Raw genomic sequence first — 14,534 nt, 5'->3', positions numbered from 1 at the left:
TGTGTTCTGTCATTCCAGGTTTATTTGGCCCTAATGAAAGCAGATTTCTGGAGTCTGTCTTTCAGAGCCCACTGTGATACAACATTTTTCCTGTCTGGTTCTTGCAGTGTTTCTCCATATGTAACTTTTTAAACTTCAGGTAGTGGAGATGAGACGAACGCTGACACCTTCCAACTCTCCAATGTCCTCCCCCAGTAAACATGGAGACCGTTTCATTCCCTCAAGAGCTGGGGCCAACTGGAGCATTAACTTCCACAGAATAAATGTGAGTATTACCCCCGTGTTACACAGCACAAGGTATTTTTCTTATCAGGAAGGGGGAGTTTGCACGGAGTTAAAGAAGTTTGTTTGGCAGGAAAACTACTTCAGAGGACTAGTAGAGCATTGCCTTCCCCCTCCGCTCCCCACTGCTTCACCTTCTGCTCTCCATCTCTTTTGCTGCTTCAGTATTTGATGCCTCAGCATCACAATTATTGTTGCAGATTTTTCAAGATGGCTGTGCTTTTCCCATTGCTGTGGGGAGTGGGGGAAGAAAAGTAAATTTTGTGAGATCTTTGCAGTGACTGGAGTGTTTGTTAGCATATATTTTCCCCCCCTAGGAAAACGAAAAATCACCAAGTCAAAACAGAAAAGCAAAGGATGCTACCTCAGACAATGGCAAAGGTAGATGTGTTTTGTACCACTTGTTCCTTCGTGTCTAGCTTTTGATTCAACACTGAATTCAAATATAGCATGGGCAACAGCAGTGCAAGCATCTCGCTTGCTGCTCTAGCTATTGGGCCACAGCCCTGACCTGGAGGCACCATCACAGGGAATATGATAACTTGGTCTTCACAGCCCATTCAGATGAGTTGACGTACCCCCCTGCAAGACCACTGCATACCCTGGTTGAGAACCACTAGCGTAGGACTCTGCTCAAGAGCTCGTTTGTATGTTCGTACAGATGGCCTTGCTTACTCGGCCTTGCTGAAGAACGAACTGCTGGGAGCAGGGATTGAGAAAGTGCAGGACCCTCAGACAGAAGACAGGAGACTGCAGCCATCCACACCAGAGAAGAAGAGTCTCTTCACGGTAAGTTTGGCTAACAATTCATTGGTCTGCATTGCTTATGCAAGAGGAGTTGGGCACTCCTCAAATATGCTAGTAGGTGCATAGTGTAGTAGCTTTATTAAGAAGTCTAGCCAAGGTTTAAAGTGGGTCATCAATAGTGTGGAATGACTAGGGTGGGTTGTATTAGTAACAAAATCCAGTGGACGCTGTCCACTGACTCCACAGATAGCAGGAGGAAGTGCTGCTTGCTGCAGAAATCCTTCTTTCCTGAGTTATGACAGAGGCTTTGAAAGACTGTTTTGGAAAAAATGTGGGCAACTTAACACATGGTCTTGATGTGCTCCCTAAATGAAGGAGAGGTTTTGAGATTCAACAGAAGTTAGTTTCTCAGTATTGCTGTAGAGCAAGATTTAAAGGAATCTTTAAGGGAAGGGACTGAAGAGGGTAGAAAGTAAAACACAGTGGGCCACCACAGGGCAGGGTTTGGAGGGACCTCTGACTAGGTAATGTATGTTTAATTAATTACATTGTAGGTGATCTTGTAAACCTCTGGCATGTCAGGACCTGTACTGTGTGGGGTTTTTGTATCCAATGCTTTCTTCTTTGTGCAGTACTCCCTCAGCACCAAACGCTCTAGTCCTGATGATGGCAACGAGGTCTCCCCATATTCCCTGTCACCTGTCAGCAACAAAAGGTAATGCTACCTATGGGTGGGGGAAAAAATGAGGGCTGGGGTTCTTAAGGCGCTCTCTGACTAATGTCATAATTGGTTGCTGTACAGCTATGGGATTTCAGGAGGGGAAGTAGGCAGCAGGAGTTGTCCGACACCTAAGGAGCAAGGATCTTGTCTCTGTGCAGCCAGCCTTAGAAATACAGTAGATTCCACTTGTTAGCAACCTCTTGGTTCCCAGCAACTGCTATTATTATCCAGAGGCTGCCGGTAAGCGAAAGGCAAGTTTGCAGGGCTGCAGCCAGGGAAGGCAGTGCTGGCAGCTGGGAGGGGAGGCTGTGGGCAGGGAATCATGGGGAGGTTTGTGAGGCTCTAGCCAGCTCTAAACCTGCCTGTGGCTGGTGCTCGGCATGTCTCAGTGCTCTCTTCTCTGCCACATCCCTGAAGGCAGGTGTGCAGGGCTATAGCTATAGACAGGGAAGGAAGCACTGGGATGTGCCAAGCCTGAGCCTCTGGTACCAGGGCAGGGCACAGCCTGGAGAGTACAGTGGCACCGTGCAGCCCCTTGGACACACACACACCCCTGCTCCCATGAAAAGCCCGGCATCCTCCTCCCAAACAGCAGGCAGATTTGCAGGCCTACAGCCAGGAAAAGCATGTCAAAAGGCTGTCCGAAAGCAGCATGCCTGTTAGTGTCTGAATCCCATTAACATTTTAGTCTAATGAGACAGGATTGGTCCCCAGCAAAATGTTGCTATTAACCAGAAGTTGTTAATATCAGGAGTGTTATTAAGCAGCCTCCCCTTTTTGGGCACGTGATTATGGTCGGTGGAGGGGCCACACGGAGATCGATCAGTCAGGGCAAACTGCAAAGGATGGGGCAGACAATCCCCAAAACTGGTGTTTTATTCTTATAATTAGATTCACCAAGCCAGTAACAAAACAGCTTCTGTAATACCACACTGGTTACCCAGAAGCTAAAACACAGTTCCCCTTAAGCAATCCAGCCCTGGGCTCCCACCCGGAGAGCCAAATCCAATATAGTGAAGATTACTTAAAATCTTATTCACCATATATAAAGTTCTACCAATCCCAAGAGACCAGACACATTACCCACCAGGTCAATGAATATTTCAGATCTTACCCAAAATACATTCTTACAGCCAATTCTTATTAATTAATTTAAGTTTTATTTTAAAAAAGAGACAGTTGCTATGGTTAAAAGATCATTATACATACAGATTACTCCTGGGGGAATTCTGCTCCCCAAAATTCAAAATTATGCGCACAATATTTTAAAATTCTGCAAAATTCTGCATGTGTTATTTGTCAAAGTAACACAATATAGTCACACCAGTTTCAATTATTTTTGGTCATTTATTTCAAAATACCTGTCAGCAAGTATGTGTGTAACAATACAGACAACAAAAAAGAGTCAGGAAATGTTTTTTGAAAAATAGATTCCTTACTAGGCATATTAATACAGAACTCTGAGTAGTAATTCATTTAAACTATAATACAGAACTGTATTTCTTGCACCCCTCAGAAGCAGTGCAAAGGGTTGGAGAAGTCAGGGATAATGGAGGAGCTGAGGGAGAGGGAAGTAAATTGCTGGGAAGGAGCCTGGGTGTGAACTTGGAGGGTTGTTGGGTATGGCTGGGAAAAGTATGGAACAGGTTTTTTGTGGGGGGTGGCGAGGAGGGATTGTTAGGGAGCTTCCCCGATGCAGACGCTGGTTGTCTCCTAGCCTCTCCCATTCAGTCAGGCACGTCTGCTCCTGTCCACGTGTCCCTCCACTCCCACTCAGACACCACCTCCTCACATCCCCATGTGGCCCTGCACTTCCCTCCCCCTGTGGCTCTGTGCCTCCACTCCCATTCAGCCCCTGCCCCAGTCTGTCCTCTTCCACTAGCCCTTATGAGCCCGTCTGACCCCCTCACCCAGCACCCATGCTGTCTTTTTCCCCATAGTCCCTGTCTCCTGACAAGCTTCGTGAAGAAGGCAGGCTCTTTCTCTTCTCTAGCTAGCTGGGAGCTGCTGCTTTGTTCTATTGCCACATCGCCCTCTGGTGGGCAAAAGGGAACTGCAGCAACATTTCAGCAGAAGCTTTTTTCTGAACAAAAAATTAAAAATGTGTGGCAAATTAATTATGCACATGCACAATAGTGCAGGATTTCTCCCAGAGTAAGATATGAATAAAGTTCTCAGGTCAGTTTCATAGCAAAGATGGCAAGCTGCTCATTTGTAAAAGTCCTTTTGGAATCGGTTCAATAGGTTAGTCCATGTGTAGAATTCCAGGAGAATTTGCAAGGATAGTCCAGGGCGCACCTGGAGACCTCAGTCTTGTGACTTGAACTTCCCCTGACGAAGTTTGAGCAGATCTGAGATGAAAAAGTTTCAGGCCCTAGAGTTATTTTATAGTTCTTTCCACTAAGCTACATCTTGACAGCAAACATCACAGCAGGCATTCCTTGGATGAAGAATAGGTAATATACATTGTTGCTCTGAAGTAAATCTGTTTCTTAGTCACACACTAGTAACTAGCTGCATTCATTAGCATAAGGTAATTAACCATTCAAGCAGTTCATAGACCGTCTACTACACACTTCAAAGAGAAATGTAGACAATGATATTAGTACACCACAAGTTTCCTCTAAATGTTAATATTCCTTTTTGATCTCTTAATCAATAGAATATAGTAACAGACAAGAACAGAAGTTTATCATCTACAAACTCATTAGATCACATTGATAAACTTAACAGATATACGTAAACACAGACAAATACAGTTAGTATCTACTTCTAATTCTCTGACAATATAGGTTTACATTTAAAAGAGTTGAGGCTATATCTACACTACAGACTTTACAGCTGTGCTGCTGTGAGGTCTCCCATGTAGCCGCTCTATGCCGGTGGGAGAGAGCTCTCTTGCTGGCATAATTAAACCACTGCTAACGAGTGGCAGTAGCTATGTTGGCAGGAGAGCGTCTTCCGCCGAGATAACGCTGTCCACACCAGTGCTTTTGTCCGTGAAACTTATGTCAGTGACGGGAGTGAGAGGTTTGCACGTTCCTGACCGACAAAAGTGCTAGTGTAGACAAAGCCTAAATCTACTTAACCTGGCTTTGATAATGATCTACAAAAAATAGCCCTGTTTACCATTTCAGTACTCCTCTAATGTATTATTAAAGGTTGATTTTGGGTCACTTAGCCTGCTGGTTGCTTAACCCTCACTGGCTCAGTGGCACAGGGCGGCTTCCCTCTTTTTCATTTTGTGTCCATTACTTCCCTGTAGCTGCTCACCTCAGTACTATTCCTTCGGAGCTGCAACCCTCCTATCTCTTTGAATCTCTAAATTTCTCTAGAAGGGAAATGATCAAAACAGGAGGAATTTCTCTAAATCTCTTTGTACCTTCAAAACCTCATTAAAAAATCACGTCTCTATTTGTGTGAACAGTCAGAAGTTGCTAAGATCACCTCGAAAACCAACAAGAAAAATCTCCAAGATTCCTTTCAAAGTGCTGGATGCTCCAGAACTGCAGGATGACTTCTACCTGAACCTAGTGGACTGGTCTTCTCTCAATGTTCTCAGTGTTGGCCTCGGTACCTGTGTTTACCTATGGAGTGCTTGTACTAGTCAGGTAAGGCATGGCCCTTTCCTTGCAGCTATGGGAGAAAAATGGACAGCAGGTCAGTTGGATCGGCCTTTCTGTTTCATATTCTGCTGCCGTACTTTTTCCAGTACCCTGGAATGTACCATCTATGCCAGGAGTGGCCAGCCTGAGAAGGAGCCAGAATTTACCAATGGACATTGCCAAAGAGCCACAGTAATACGTCAGCAGCCTCCTATCAGCTCCCCTCCCCCCCCCCCCCCCCCCCCCGCTCCCAGCACTTCCTGCCCACCAGCAGCCCCACTGATCAGCACCTCCCCGTCCATCCCCGCACCTCCCAATGAGCTGTTTCGTGTCGTGCAGGAGGCTCTGGGGGGGAAGGAGCGAGGGCATGGCAGGCTCAGGGGAGGGGTGGGGAAGGGGTGGAGTGGGGACAGGGCCTGTGGCAGAGCCAGGGGTTGAGCAGTGAGCCCCCCTCTGGCACATGGGAAAGTTTGCACCTGTCGCTCCAGCCCCAGAGTCGGTGCCTAGACAAGGAGCCACATACTAACTTCTGAAGAGCCGCATGTGGCTTCGAAGCCACATGTTGGCCACCCCGATCTATGTGGTGCAACATACTAGTGCTCTTAGTTCCAAATACCTAATCTGCTAGGCAGCTAATCTCTTTAGTCCTAATTTCCATCTTATTTCCTAATTTTCAAGGTGACCCGGTTGTGTGATTTGTCTGTGGAAGGCGATTCTGTGACATCAGTGGGCTGGTCAGAACGGGTCAGTATAATACTACCACACAGACCGTTCTGATTCTTTTCAGAGGTTCTGAGCACCCAAAGCTCCTGTTAACTTCAGTTGCATTTGTAAGAGCTCAACATTTCAGAACATCTGATCCTCAACGCTAGAGACCGATAGGAATACACCGTGTCTCATGCTGGAGTGAGAACCACCTAGATTAAGTTCAGTGAGCAGTACGTGACCTCAGTCAAGAGACGCCGAAGAGCATTTCTCTCTCCTTTTTTGTTAAAGCCTAAGATGTATGCGCTTGAGGCATGTGCATCCTCTCCCTCCCCCTCAAAAAAAAAAAAGAAAAAAGCACCTTATCTGGATAGCAGGGATGGACCTGGACTGGTCTGAGTGTAGAACTGCCTCCTAAATTGACTACAAATATATCTGTATGTGAGTGAGCCGTGCTCTTAGAGAGAGGTTATGGTCTACTGCTTGTTCTGGAGAGATGGTCTGCATGAACTGATGTGCTTAGTGTCTTTGCTCCAATTACTCTCCGTAGTCCTGTCATGCCAGATTTGTCTTCCTTGTTCCAGGAAAGGCTTGGGGTAAAAGAGCCCAGAATCCTACTAAAAAGTCTCTTGTGAGGCAGAACCTCCAGGTGCTCTATTTGATGTTCTGCATAGTGCCATGAAATCCTGCCTGGCTGGTTGGTTGAGGCCAAAGTGATGTATCCCATTGCAGAAGAATTCAGCAACATTTCCCCCATCCTGTTTAAACCAATAGCTTCTGTGAACAGGTATTCGCTGTCCCTTTAGCAAGCACTCAAATGGAGTTTAGAGTGGAAGACAATGAGTCAAGACTGCCTCCTGGCTTCTGTTTCCAACTCTGCCAATAGCTCACTGTATGATGTTGGGCAACTTTTTCACTAGGAGGGTGGTGAAACACTGGAATGCATTACCTAGGGAGGTGGTGGAATCTGCTTCCTTAGAAGTTTTTAAGGTCAGGCTTGACAAAGCCCTGGCCGGGATGATTTAGTTGGGGATTGGTCCTGCTTTGAGCAGGGGGTTGGACTAGGTGACCTCCTGAGGTCCCTTCCAACCCTGATGTTCTATGATTCTAAGTCACTTAATGCCGATGCCTCAGTTTACCCTATCTGTTAAAAACGCGTGGGGGTGTAAAAAAGATGTAATTAGGTAATGATTGTAAAAATCTTAGAGGGCCTTGGGGAAAATGTGCACTAGAAAGAAGTGCCAGTATATCTGTCTTTAAAAGGATCTATTGATACTTTTCAGTTTTCATTTCTACAGCAGATCTTCTTTTAATAGTTGTGTCTTAAGTTACTGCAGAAATTGCATCTTCATTCAACTCATTGCTGATTAACAGATGGAGTTCCTTTGAGCAGGACAGATCTTACAAGATGTGTAATCTCCAGAGATGATACTCCTACCCCCATCCGTTTGCCTTTTAGGGACTGAGGGCTAGTCTTCACTATGGGGAGATTGACACTGCTGCAATCAATGCACTATGGATCGTTTTAGAGGGTCTAGTGAAGATCTGCTAAATCAACGGCAGAGATCCCAGAAGAGTAAGGGAAGTCAACTGGAGAGCGTCTCCTGTGGACATAGCACAGTGAAGACACCGGGATAAGTCGACCTAAACTGCATCGACTCCAGCTACGTTATTCACATAGCTGGAGTAGTGTAACTTAGGTCGACTTACCCCATAGTGAAGACAAGCCCTCAGAATCTGTTGTGTGGCTCTTGGATCTCTTTGTACATCTACTTACTGACTTTATTGATTGCAAGTTTTCTTTTTGTGCATTTAGGGGAACTTGGTAGCAGTTGGAACTCACAAGGGCTTTGTACAGATCTGGGACGCAGCTGCAGGGAAGAAATTATCCATGCTTGAGGGTCACACAGCCAGAGTGGGTAAGGAGGAACAGGAGGCAAGAGGGCTGAAATTTACCATTTGAAAGTGGCATTTGCTAACATAGAAGAGGGATCCCTTGAGGCCATGTTAATATTGCAGTATTGCTATAATTTATGATCCAAAAGGGAGCGTGGGAATTGTCAGTCCCGTCCCACCCCCACACGCCATTCCTTCCCCAAGCCTTCTGAAATAGCTTTTTGTTTGTTTATAAGAGTCCTTTTAAATTGCACTTGCCCGCTCTTGGGGGTGGTGATACTATGAATCATCGCCACATACAGTTGCGGAAGGTGTTGTGTGATGAGGCATCCTAGGTGTATCCTGTTAATACACCTTGTTGAATGTCATTGGTTTCAACTTTCCAGGCTGGCTGCTTGAGGATTCCAGTTCATCCTGCTTTTCAGGGAATAGCTTTTACAAGTAGGCAGTGTGGATTGGTGACCAGGTCAGGGGTTGGGAGTCAGGACACCTCATAAGTTCTGTTTTGATGACCTCACACAAGTTGTTACACCATTTGTTCCTCAGTTTACCCTGCTGTAAAGTGGGTATAATATGAACTCCCATAGGTTTTGTATATGTTAAAAGCTTTTTGATCTCCCAACAAAAGTTGCTCAAGAAGAGATTTGTATAGTCCTCCTCTGGTTATAGTGGCTTGATACTTACCCCTAGGAATCCTGCACTAACAGCTGCATGGAATTTTCACTCTGTTCCTTTGCCTGCATTACAGGTGCTTTGGCATGGAATGCAGACCAGCTTTCTTCTGGCAGTCGGGACAGAATGATCCTTCAGAGAGACATCCGGACCCCCCCACTACAGTCTGAGCGACGGCTTCAGGGCCACAGGCAGGAGGTGTGTGGGCTGAAGTGGTCCACAGACCACCAGCTCCTAGCGTCGGGTGGAAATGATAACAAGGTAAAGTACTGATTGCTATTGGTAGAGGCCTTGGCCTCATCTCTGAACCTGCACCCCTAATCTTAAAAGCTGCCTTCTTTCAAAGATATGTCAACTTCTGAATTCCAGCCTCTCTGTTTTTTCTGAAGATGCCTTTTTGTTACTAATGAGACGATTGACAGACCATCCATATTCCCCCCACCCCAATGTGGCTAAATTAGACTATCCTACAACTTTCTAGTATCCGTCTTAAGTAAAAATTAGTAGGGCAACTTAACTATCCTTTGTTGCTCCAAATGTGCTTGGGTACCTACACCTGTATGTTTGGCCTGAAGGGTGTTAGATTTCAGTGAAGCTGGTTTAAACTGTCTCCACTTAAACTTGAAGTTAGGCAGTGTGCAGTGAAGGAAGTTTTCAGTTTTAGATAACTTAGTTTACACTGAAATTCCCTTCTGCACGTTTGTTTTGTTTTAGCAGGCACAACTCAGGTTTACTATTTACCAGCGAACAAATAATGGTTACATATGGTACCAAGAACAATTCTGAGAGCACCTTGGGATAGATTCCTGCACAATTAACTCCCCAGACACTGGTGTGATGGAATATACTGTATCCCAAGCTCTTTCAACTTCTTCTCTCTCTTCCATTCCTTTCCCACTGCCTGCCCACCCCCCACCGGTGAATGAGAACAGATTATGGCTGGATTATTTACAAAGTCTTGCATGTTAAGAGACCAGAGCACTGCACGTAGCCCAGGTGACATGAGTTTGTAGCTCTTAGTCTAGACCCAAAAGGACCCCTGAGTTGAGCAGGTTTGGCGATCCCTGAGGGAGAGGCCCCAGTACAGGAATCGCTAATCATTAAGATGTAGGTGCATTGGCTGAGCTGTGCAGGGCAGTCTTCGCCAGGCTGGGCTTTAGCCGGTGCTGTCTCCTCGGTTTGGAGGGCAGGGGAGCCGAGGTTGGAGTTGTGTGTTAATTAGTCTTGTTTCTTCTCTCCGCCAGCTCCTTGTATGGAATCACTCCAGCTTGAGTCCTGTCCAGCAATATACAGAGCACCTAGCAGCAGTGAAAGCTATTGCGTGGTCTCCACACCAGCATGGTCTGTTGGCCTCTGGTGGTGGGACAGCTGACCGCTGCATTCGGTTCTGGAACACACTAACTGGGCAGCCCTTGCAGTGCATTGATACTGGGTCACAAGTGTGCAATCTGGCTTGGTCCAAACATGCTAATGAACTAGTAAGTTCAACCACGGGGTTGGAGTCCTGCTGCTGAGCTTTCATGGATCAGGAACTGTCAGCGCTGACTCTCTCTTGTAATTCTTGTCTTCCCCCTACAGGTGAGTACCCATGGATACTCGCAGAACCAGATTCTCGTCTGGAAATATCCCTCATTAACCCAAGTAGCAAAACTAACAGGGCATTCGTACAGAGTCTTATACCTGGTAAGCTATAACCCATGCCCTTTGCTTAGTGATCTCTCCTATTGCTTCTGGTTCTGCTGCGACTGGGTTGTGCACTGAGACCGAACCCAGACTGGCTAGTACTGGTATCTGCTGGTTCCTAGCTATCCAGGGTTTGGTTAGTGAAACAAACAAAACTAAACTTCACTGCACTCAACAGGAGCATTTGGGATCTGGCAGTCCCTGCTTGCTGACACTGGAGTAAGGGATTCTTCTGCACTGCTTGACAAAAAGTGACACAAATTAACCTTTGGACAAGCCCCAGGTTGTCAAACTCCAACTCCTCTCACTTCTGAGGAGCACAGATACCTGGTACAGCAAACAGATCTTAAGGGAAATTTATAAAAGCCAAAAGCTTCTTCAGAGTTAGAAGGCTTTTTTTTAATCCTCCCCCAGATTCCACCTGCTATTTTTCCTCTTCATGGTTGTGCATTAAAACATTCAGTTCTGTTTAATCCAGTTCCATCTCTTGATAGCTATGTCTCTTACCTGCTTTGTTCTCCCTTTCATGGTACTTGAGGAAGCTTCAGCACAGAATGGGATCAGCTGAGCTTGTCTCATACTGTTTTAGACACTGTGGCTAGTTCATTTGTTAACAATGTGTAGGGTGATGTTGGCATCTTAACAGCTTACTTCTGGCTTTATAAAGAGAGGTGCAATTCCAGAGATAATGTGAATGACCCTGTGTACTCTATAGCAGCATAAACTGAGACTTGTTTCCATAATTCTGTATCTTACCTGTGGCAATGGTGATGAGGCAGGAGGAAAGCAAAGGCAGGTGAGCCTGGTTCACCTCCATTAGAGAGAAGGAATCGAACGTTTGTATTCTGGTGTGGGGGAGGCCTTCATTTTAAACTACCATTTAGCAACCTGTGAACATGTATTTTGAAGACTGTTTGTGTTTTCTCTCTTGCCTTAGGCAATGTCTCCTGATGGGGAGGCCATAGTTACAGGAGCAGGAGATGAAACCCTGAGGTTCTGGAATGTCTTCAGCAAAACCCGCTCAACAAAGGTAAACTCGCTAGTGTATGTGGATAGTTAGTTCCTGTTTCTGCGGCAAGCGCTGCCCAGTGAGGGAAGCTGTGGATCTTCTATCCAGCTCTAGTCACTTGCTGTGTGACATTGGACAGTCACTTCACTGCTTTTGTATACCTCCACTTACCTATGTGTATAATGATCAGACACCCAATGCTTCTCTCTTAGCAGCTCTGGGGATTGAGTCTTGATCAATTGCTAAGGGGTTTGTGATTCTCACTTGAAAGTAGTGATTTGTGAGGCCTCTGTGCACAGAATACGTGAAGTAACTAGCACAACTAAAGGCACATAGGTCTCCATTTCAGGGTGGGTATGTACATTCTTAAAATTGAACCGTTGGTAGTTATGCTGGTGCCATGCCACACCACTGATTTTAAGTAGCAGTGGTGTAGGGTGTCCACCTTAGCCTATTCCTTGCTAGCATTTTAATACACTGTTGCAGTGTCATTTGTATATGTATTCTTCAGTTCTGGCACAATGGCTTTAGGAGACAGGATCAAACTCCCTTAAGTCCCTGAGAACTGTCACCATTCCAGAGATGACTTCTCAGTGGGGGTCTGGAGGGCTCTTTTTGAAAAGTTAGTCTCCAGGCACCTTGAGCAGATGTGGAGAGACAGCAGAGGATGCCAGGAACCGAGATATTATGTGGAGGGACCACAGAGAGACAGAGACCAGCAGTTTCTTCATCTGGTTTCTGGTGGCTCTGCTGTAGGATATATGCAGCAATCCCTGTTTCACAGAAACTTGTACTGCAAAACTAGCCCATACCATCTTCTGCCATGCTCACACTCACCATGCACCCTGTATACGTGCATGGGCACAGGAAGGTTGATCTCTGACCAAGATCAGACTCGGGCATGCTTATGAATATGGATATGAGTCAGTAGTGTGCCCTTGTTGCCAAGAAGGCCAATGGCATTTTGGGATGTATAAGTAGGGGCATAGCGAGCAGATCGAGGGACGTGATCGTTCCCCTCTATTCGACATTGGTGAGGCCTCATCTGGAGTACTGTGTCCAGTTTTGGGCCCCACACTACAAGAAGGATGTGGATAAATTGGAGAGAGTCCAGCGAAGGGCAACAAAAATGATTAGGGGTCTGGAACACATGACTTATGAGGAGATGCTGAGGGAACTGGGATTGTTTAGTCTGCAGAAGAGAAGAATGAGGGGGGATTTGATAGCTGCTTTCAACTACCTGAGAGGTGGTTCCAAAGAGGATGGTTCTAGACTATTCTCAGTGGTAGAAGATGACAGGACAAGGAGTAATGGTCTCAAGTTGCAGTGGGGGAGGTTTAGGTTGGATATTAGGAAAAACTTTTTCACTAGGAGGGTGGTGAAACACTGGAATGCGTTACCTAGGGAGGTGGTAGAATCTCCTTCCTTAGAAGTTTTTAAGGTCAGGCTTGACAAAGCCCTGGCTGGGATGATTTAATTGGGGATTGGTCCTGCTTTGAGCAGGGGGTTGGACTAGATGACCTCCTGAGGTCCCTTCCAACCCTGATATTCTATGAAGGTTTGTCCTCTAATGTCGGGCAAGCCCCAGACCATTTCCCTTGGCTTGGTTTGCCTCGAGCCCTGGCTTCGTGGCAGAAATGAGTGTGTGGGGGAAAGGGCTGAGGCAGTGTGGTGGAGCTGTCTGCGCTCAACCCATTTTCTCAGTGAATATTTAGAGTGGGGATCTTGGGTTCAAAACTTTTCTCTTCATTTTTTGCAGGAGTCTGTGTCTGTTCTGAATCTCTTCACCAGGATACGGTAAACCCTGTAATTGCACACCAGGGGACCCCGGCACGATGTGCCAGGAACGAACCACTAACTTGGCGTGTATGGAACCTCTCGCTATCAACCAGAAGAGGGGAAGGGGAGTGCCAGTGGGTTTGGAGGCTGGACTTTCAAGATTCTTCTTAAATACATGATTGCGAACCATATTGGACAGTATTTGGGGTGGGGCTGGGAGGGTGATGCAATTATCAAAGGGTTAAGAATTCATTCTTCATAAAGGGGAACAGGTGCAAGAGGGAAAAACTAAAGTATCTAATTTTATACATAGGGTAGAACTTGTGTGATGTGGACCATGATAAGGAAGACTAGGCCAAGGGCATCCCAACTGCAGCTTTGTAACCTCTGTGAGAGATGAGTATTGTGGGGGGTGGGATTTCTTTGTGAGGCGTTTGGAATGCTGCTCTGGGTTCTTCATCATTCTCTGATTTGACACAAGTCTGAGTTAGTCAGACTTGATCAAATTTTATTGGTGGGAGAGGACAAAAGTTAGAGCTGGGAAGAAGCCTCTCAAATGTAGAGTGGGTATTGTTTTTGCTTGGCACTAATATTCCAAGTAAGAAAAAAGAACTGCTTATTTTCCTCAGACACACAGTTTTCTCTTCCGTTTAAAAAAATGACTAATACTTGACATGGACGTTCACCTAAGAGTTTAATTTTCAGCACACTTAGTATCTGGCTAAAAAAATTGAGCTGAGAATTTTTTAAAAGATTTTAATAGCAGCTGCCTCTTCTGAAGGAAAGATTACTGCACAATCCAAAGAGATGATTATTTTTTTTAAAAAGAATTATTGATATTACACATTCAAAGCTGGTCTCAAGACTTTTAGTTTAATGGGGAAACAATGGCTTTTTTTAAAGACCCAGGAGTATTTATTTAGAGCTTTATGCTGTGCCAATTATTGCAGACTGATTGCTGCAGTGTCTTTCTGAGGACAAAAGCAGTTGAGATGGATTTAGAAAGAGAGACTATTGTGGATCTGTTTTCAAAGACAAAGGTTCTGTAAGATTGTTGCCTGTCTTCCACATGGGACAGAAGAAACATCATGTGTTTGGAAGTCTGTGTGCGAGGGGTTCTAGGCAAGGGAGAAATGTTGCTTTTTTTTTTTTTTTTTTTTTTAAACTTCAATTAGGTCAGAGCCAGAGGCCCATTTTTAAGTTTCAGGAAGAGAGAGATCCTGCCAGTTTGTTGAAATAATGCAGTGAGGTGTGATGCTAAGCACTTGTGTGTGTGTGTGTGTGTGTGTGTGTGTGTCTTGCTTTTAATTTAAAGAGACGCTGTTATGCTTGCAGCAGCCAGTTCCTGTCTACTTTGTACATGTGCCAATGCTCGTCTGCTGTGCATCGGGCTGTTCGGCCCACCACCTCACCTCCTTTTGTAAAATGTTTGGAT

The 14,534-nt window shown here is 45.5% G+C and overlaps 1 protein-coding gene across 6 annotated transcripts in view; it reads left to right on the top strand.

Moving 5' to 3' along the window:
* The window catches only part of FZR1 (fizzy and cell division cycle 20 related 1), a 34,763-nt gene extending 20,504 nt beyond the window's left edge, over positions 1–14,259 (top strand). For all 6 annotated transcript variants that reach the window (XM_074939195.1, XM_074939199.1, XM_074939197.1 and 3 more), the window contains 12 exons: positions 140–265; positions 600–663; positions 944–1,071; positions 1,662–1,744; positions 5,178–5,361; positions 6,034–6,099; positions 7,877–7,979; positions 8,705–8,889; positions 9,873–10,106; positions 10,207–10,311; positions 11,249–11,341; positions 13,080–14,259. In XM_074939195.1, the coding sequence (XP_074795296.1) occupies positions 140–265; positions 600–663; positions 944–1,071; positions 1,662–1,744; positions 5,178–5,361; positions 6,034–6,099; positions 7,877–7,979; positions 8,705–8,889; positions 9,873–10,106; positions 10,207–10,311; positions 11,249–11,341; positions 13,080–13,121 (1,413 nt within the window). In that variant the 3' untranslated portion in view covers positions 13,122–14,259. The remainder of the gene's footprint in view (positions 1–139; positions 266–599; positions 664–943; positions 1,072–1,661; positions 1,745–5,177; positions 5,362–6,033; positions 6,100–7,876; positions 7,980–8,704; positions 8,890–9,872; positions 10,107–10,206; positions 10,312–11,248; positions 11,342–13,079) is intronic.
* Positions 14,260–14,534: the final 275 nt, after the last annotated feature.

Source organism: Natator depressus, chromosome 25 (assembly GCF_965152275.1).
Source record: "Natator depressus isolate rNatDep1 chromosome 25, rNatDep2.hap1, whole genome shotgun sequence".
In the NCBI taxonomy this organism is placed as follows: Eukaryota; Metazoa; Chordata; order Testudines; family Cheloniidae; genus Natator; species Natator depressus.
The sequence above is the reverse complement of the archived record's forward strand: the minus strand, read 5'-3'. Positions and strand labels throughout refer to the sequence as shown.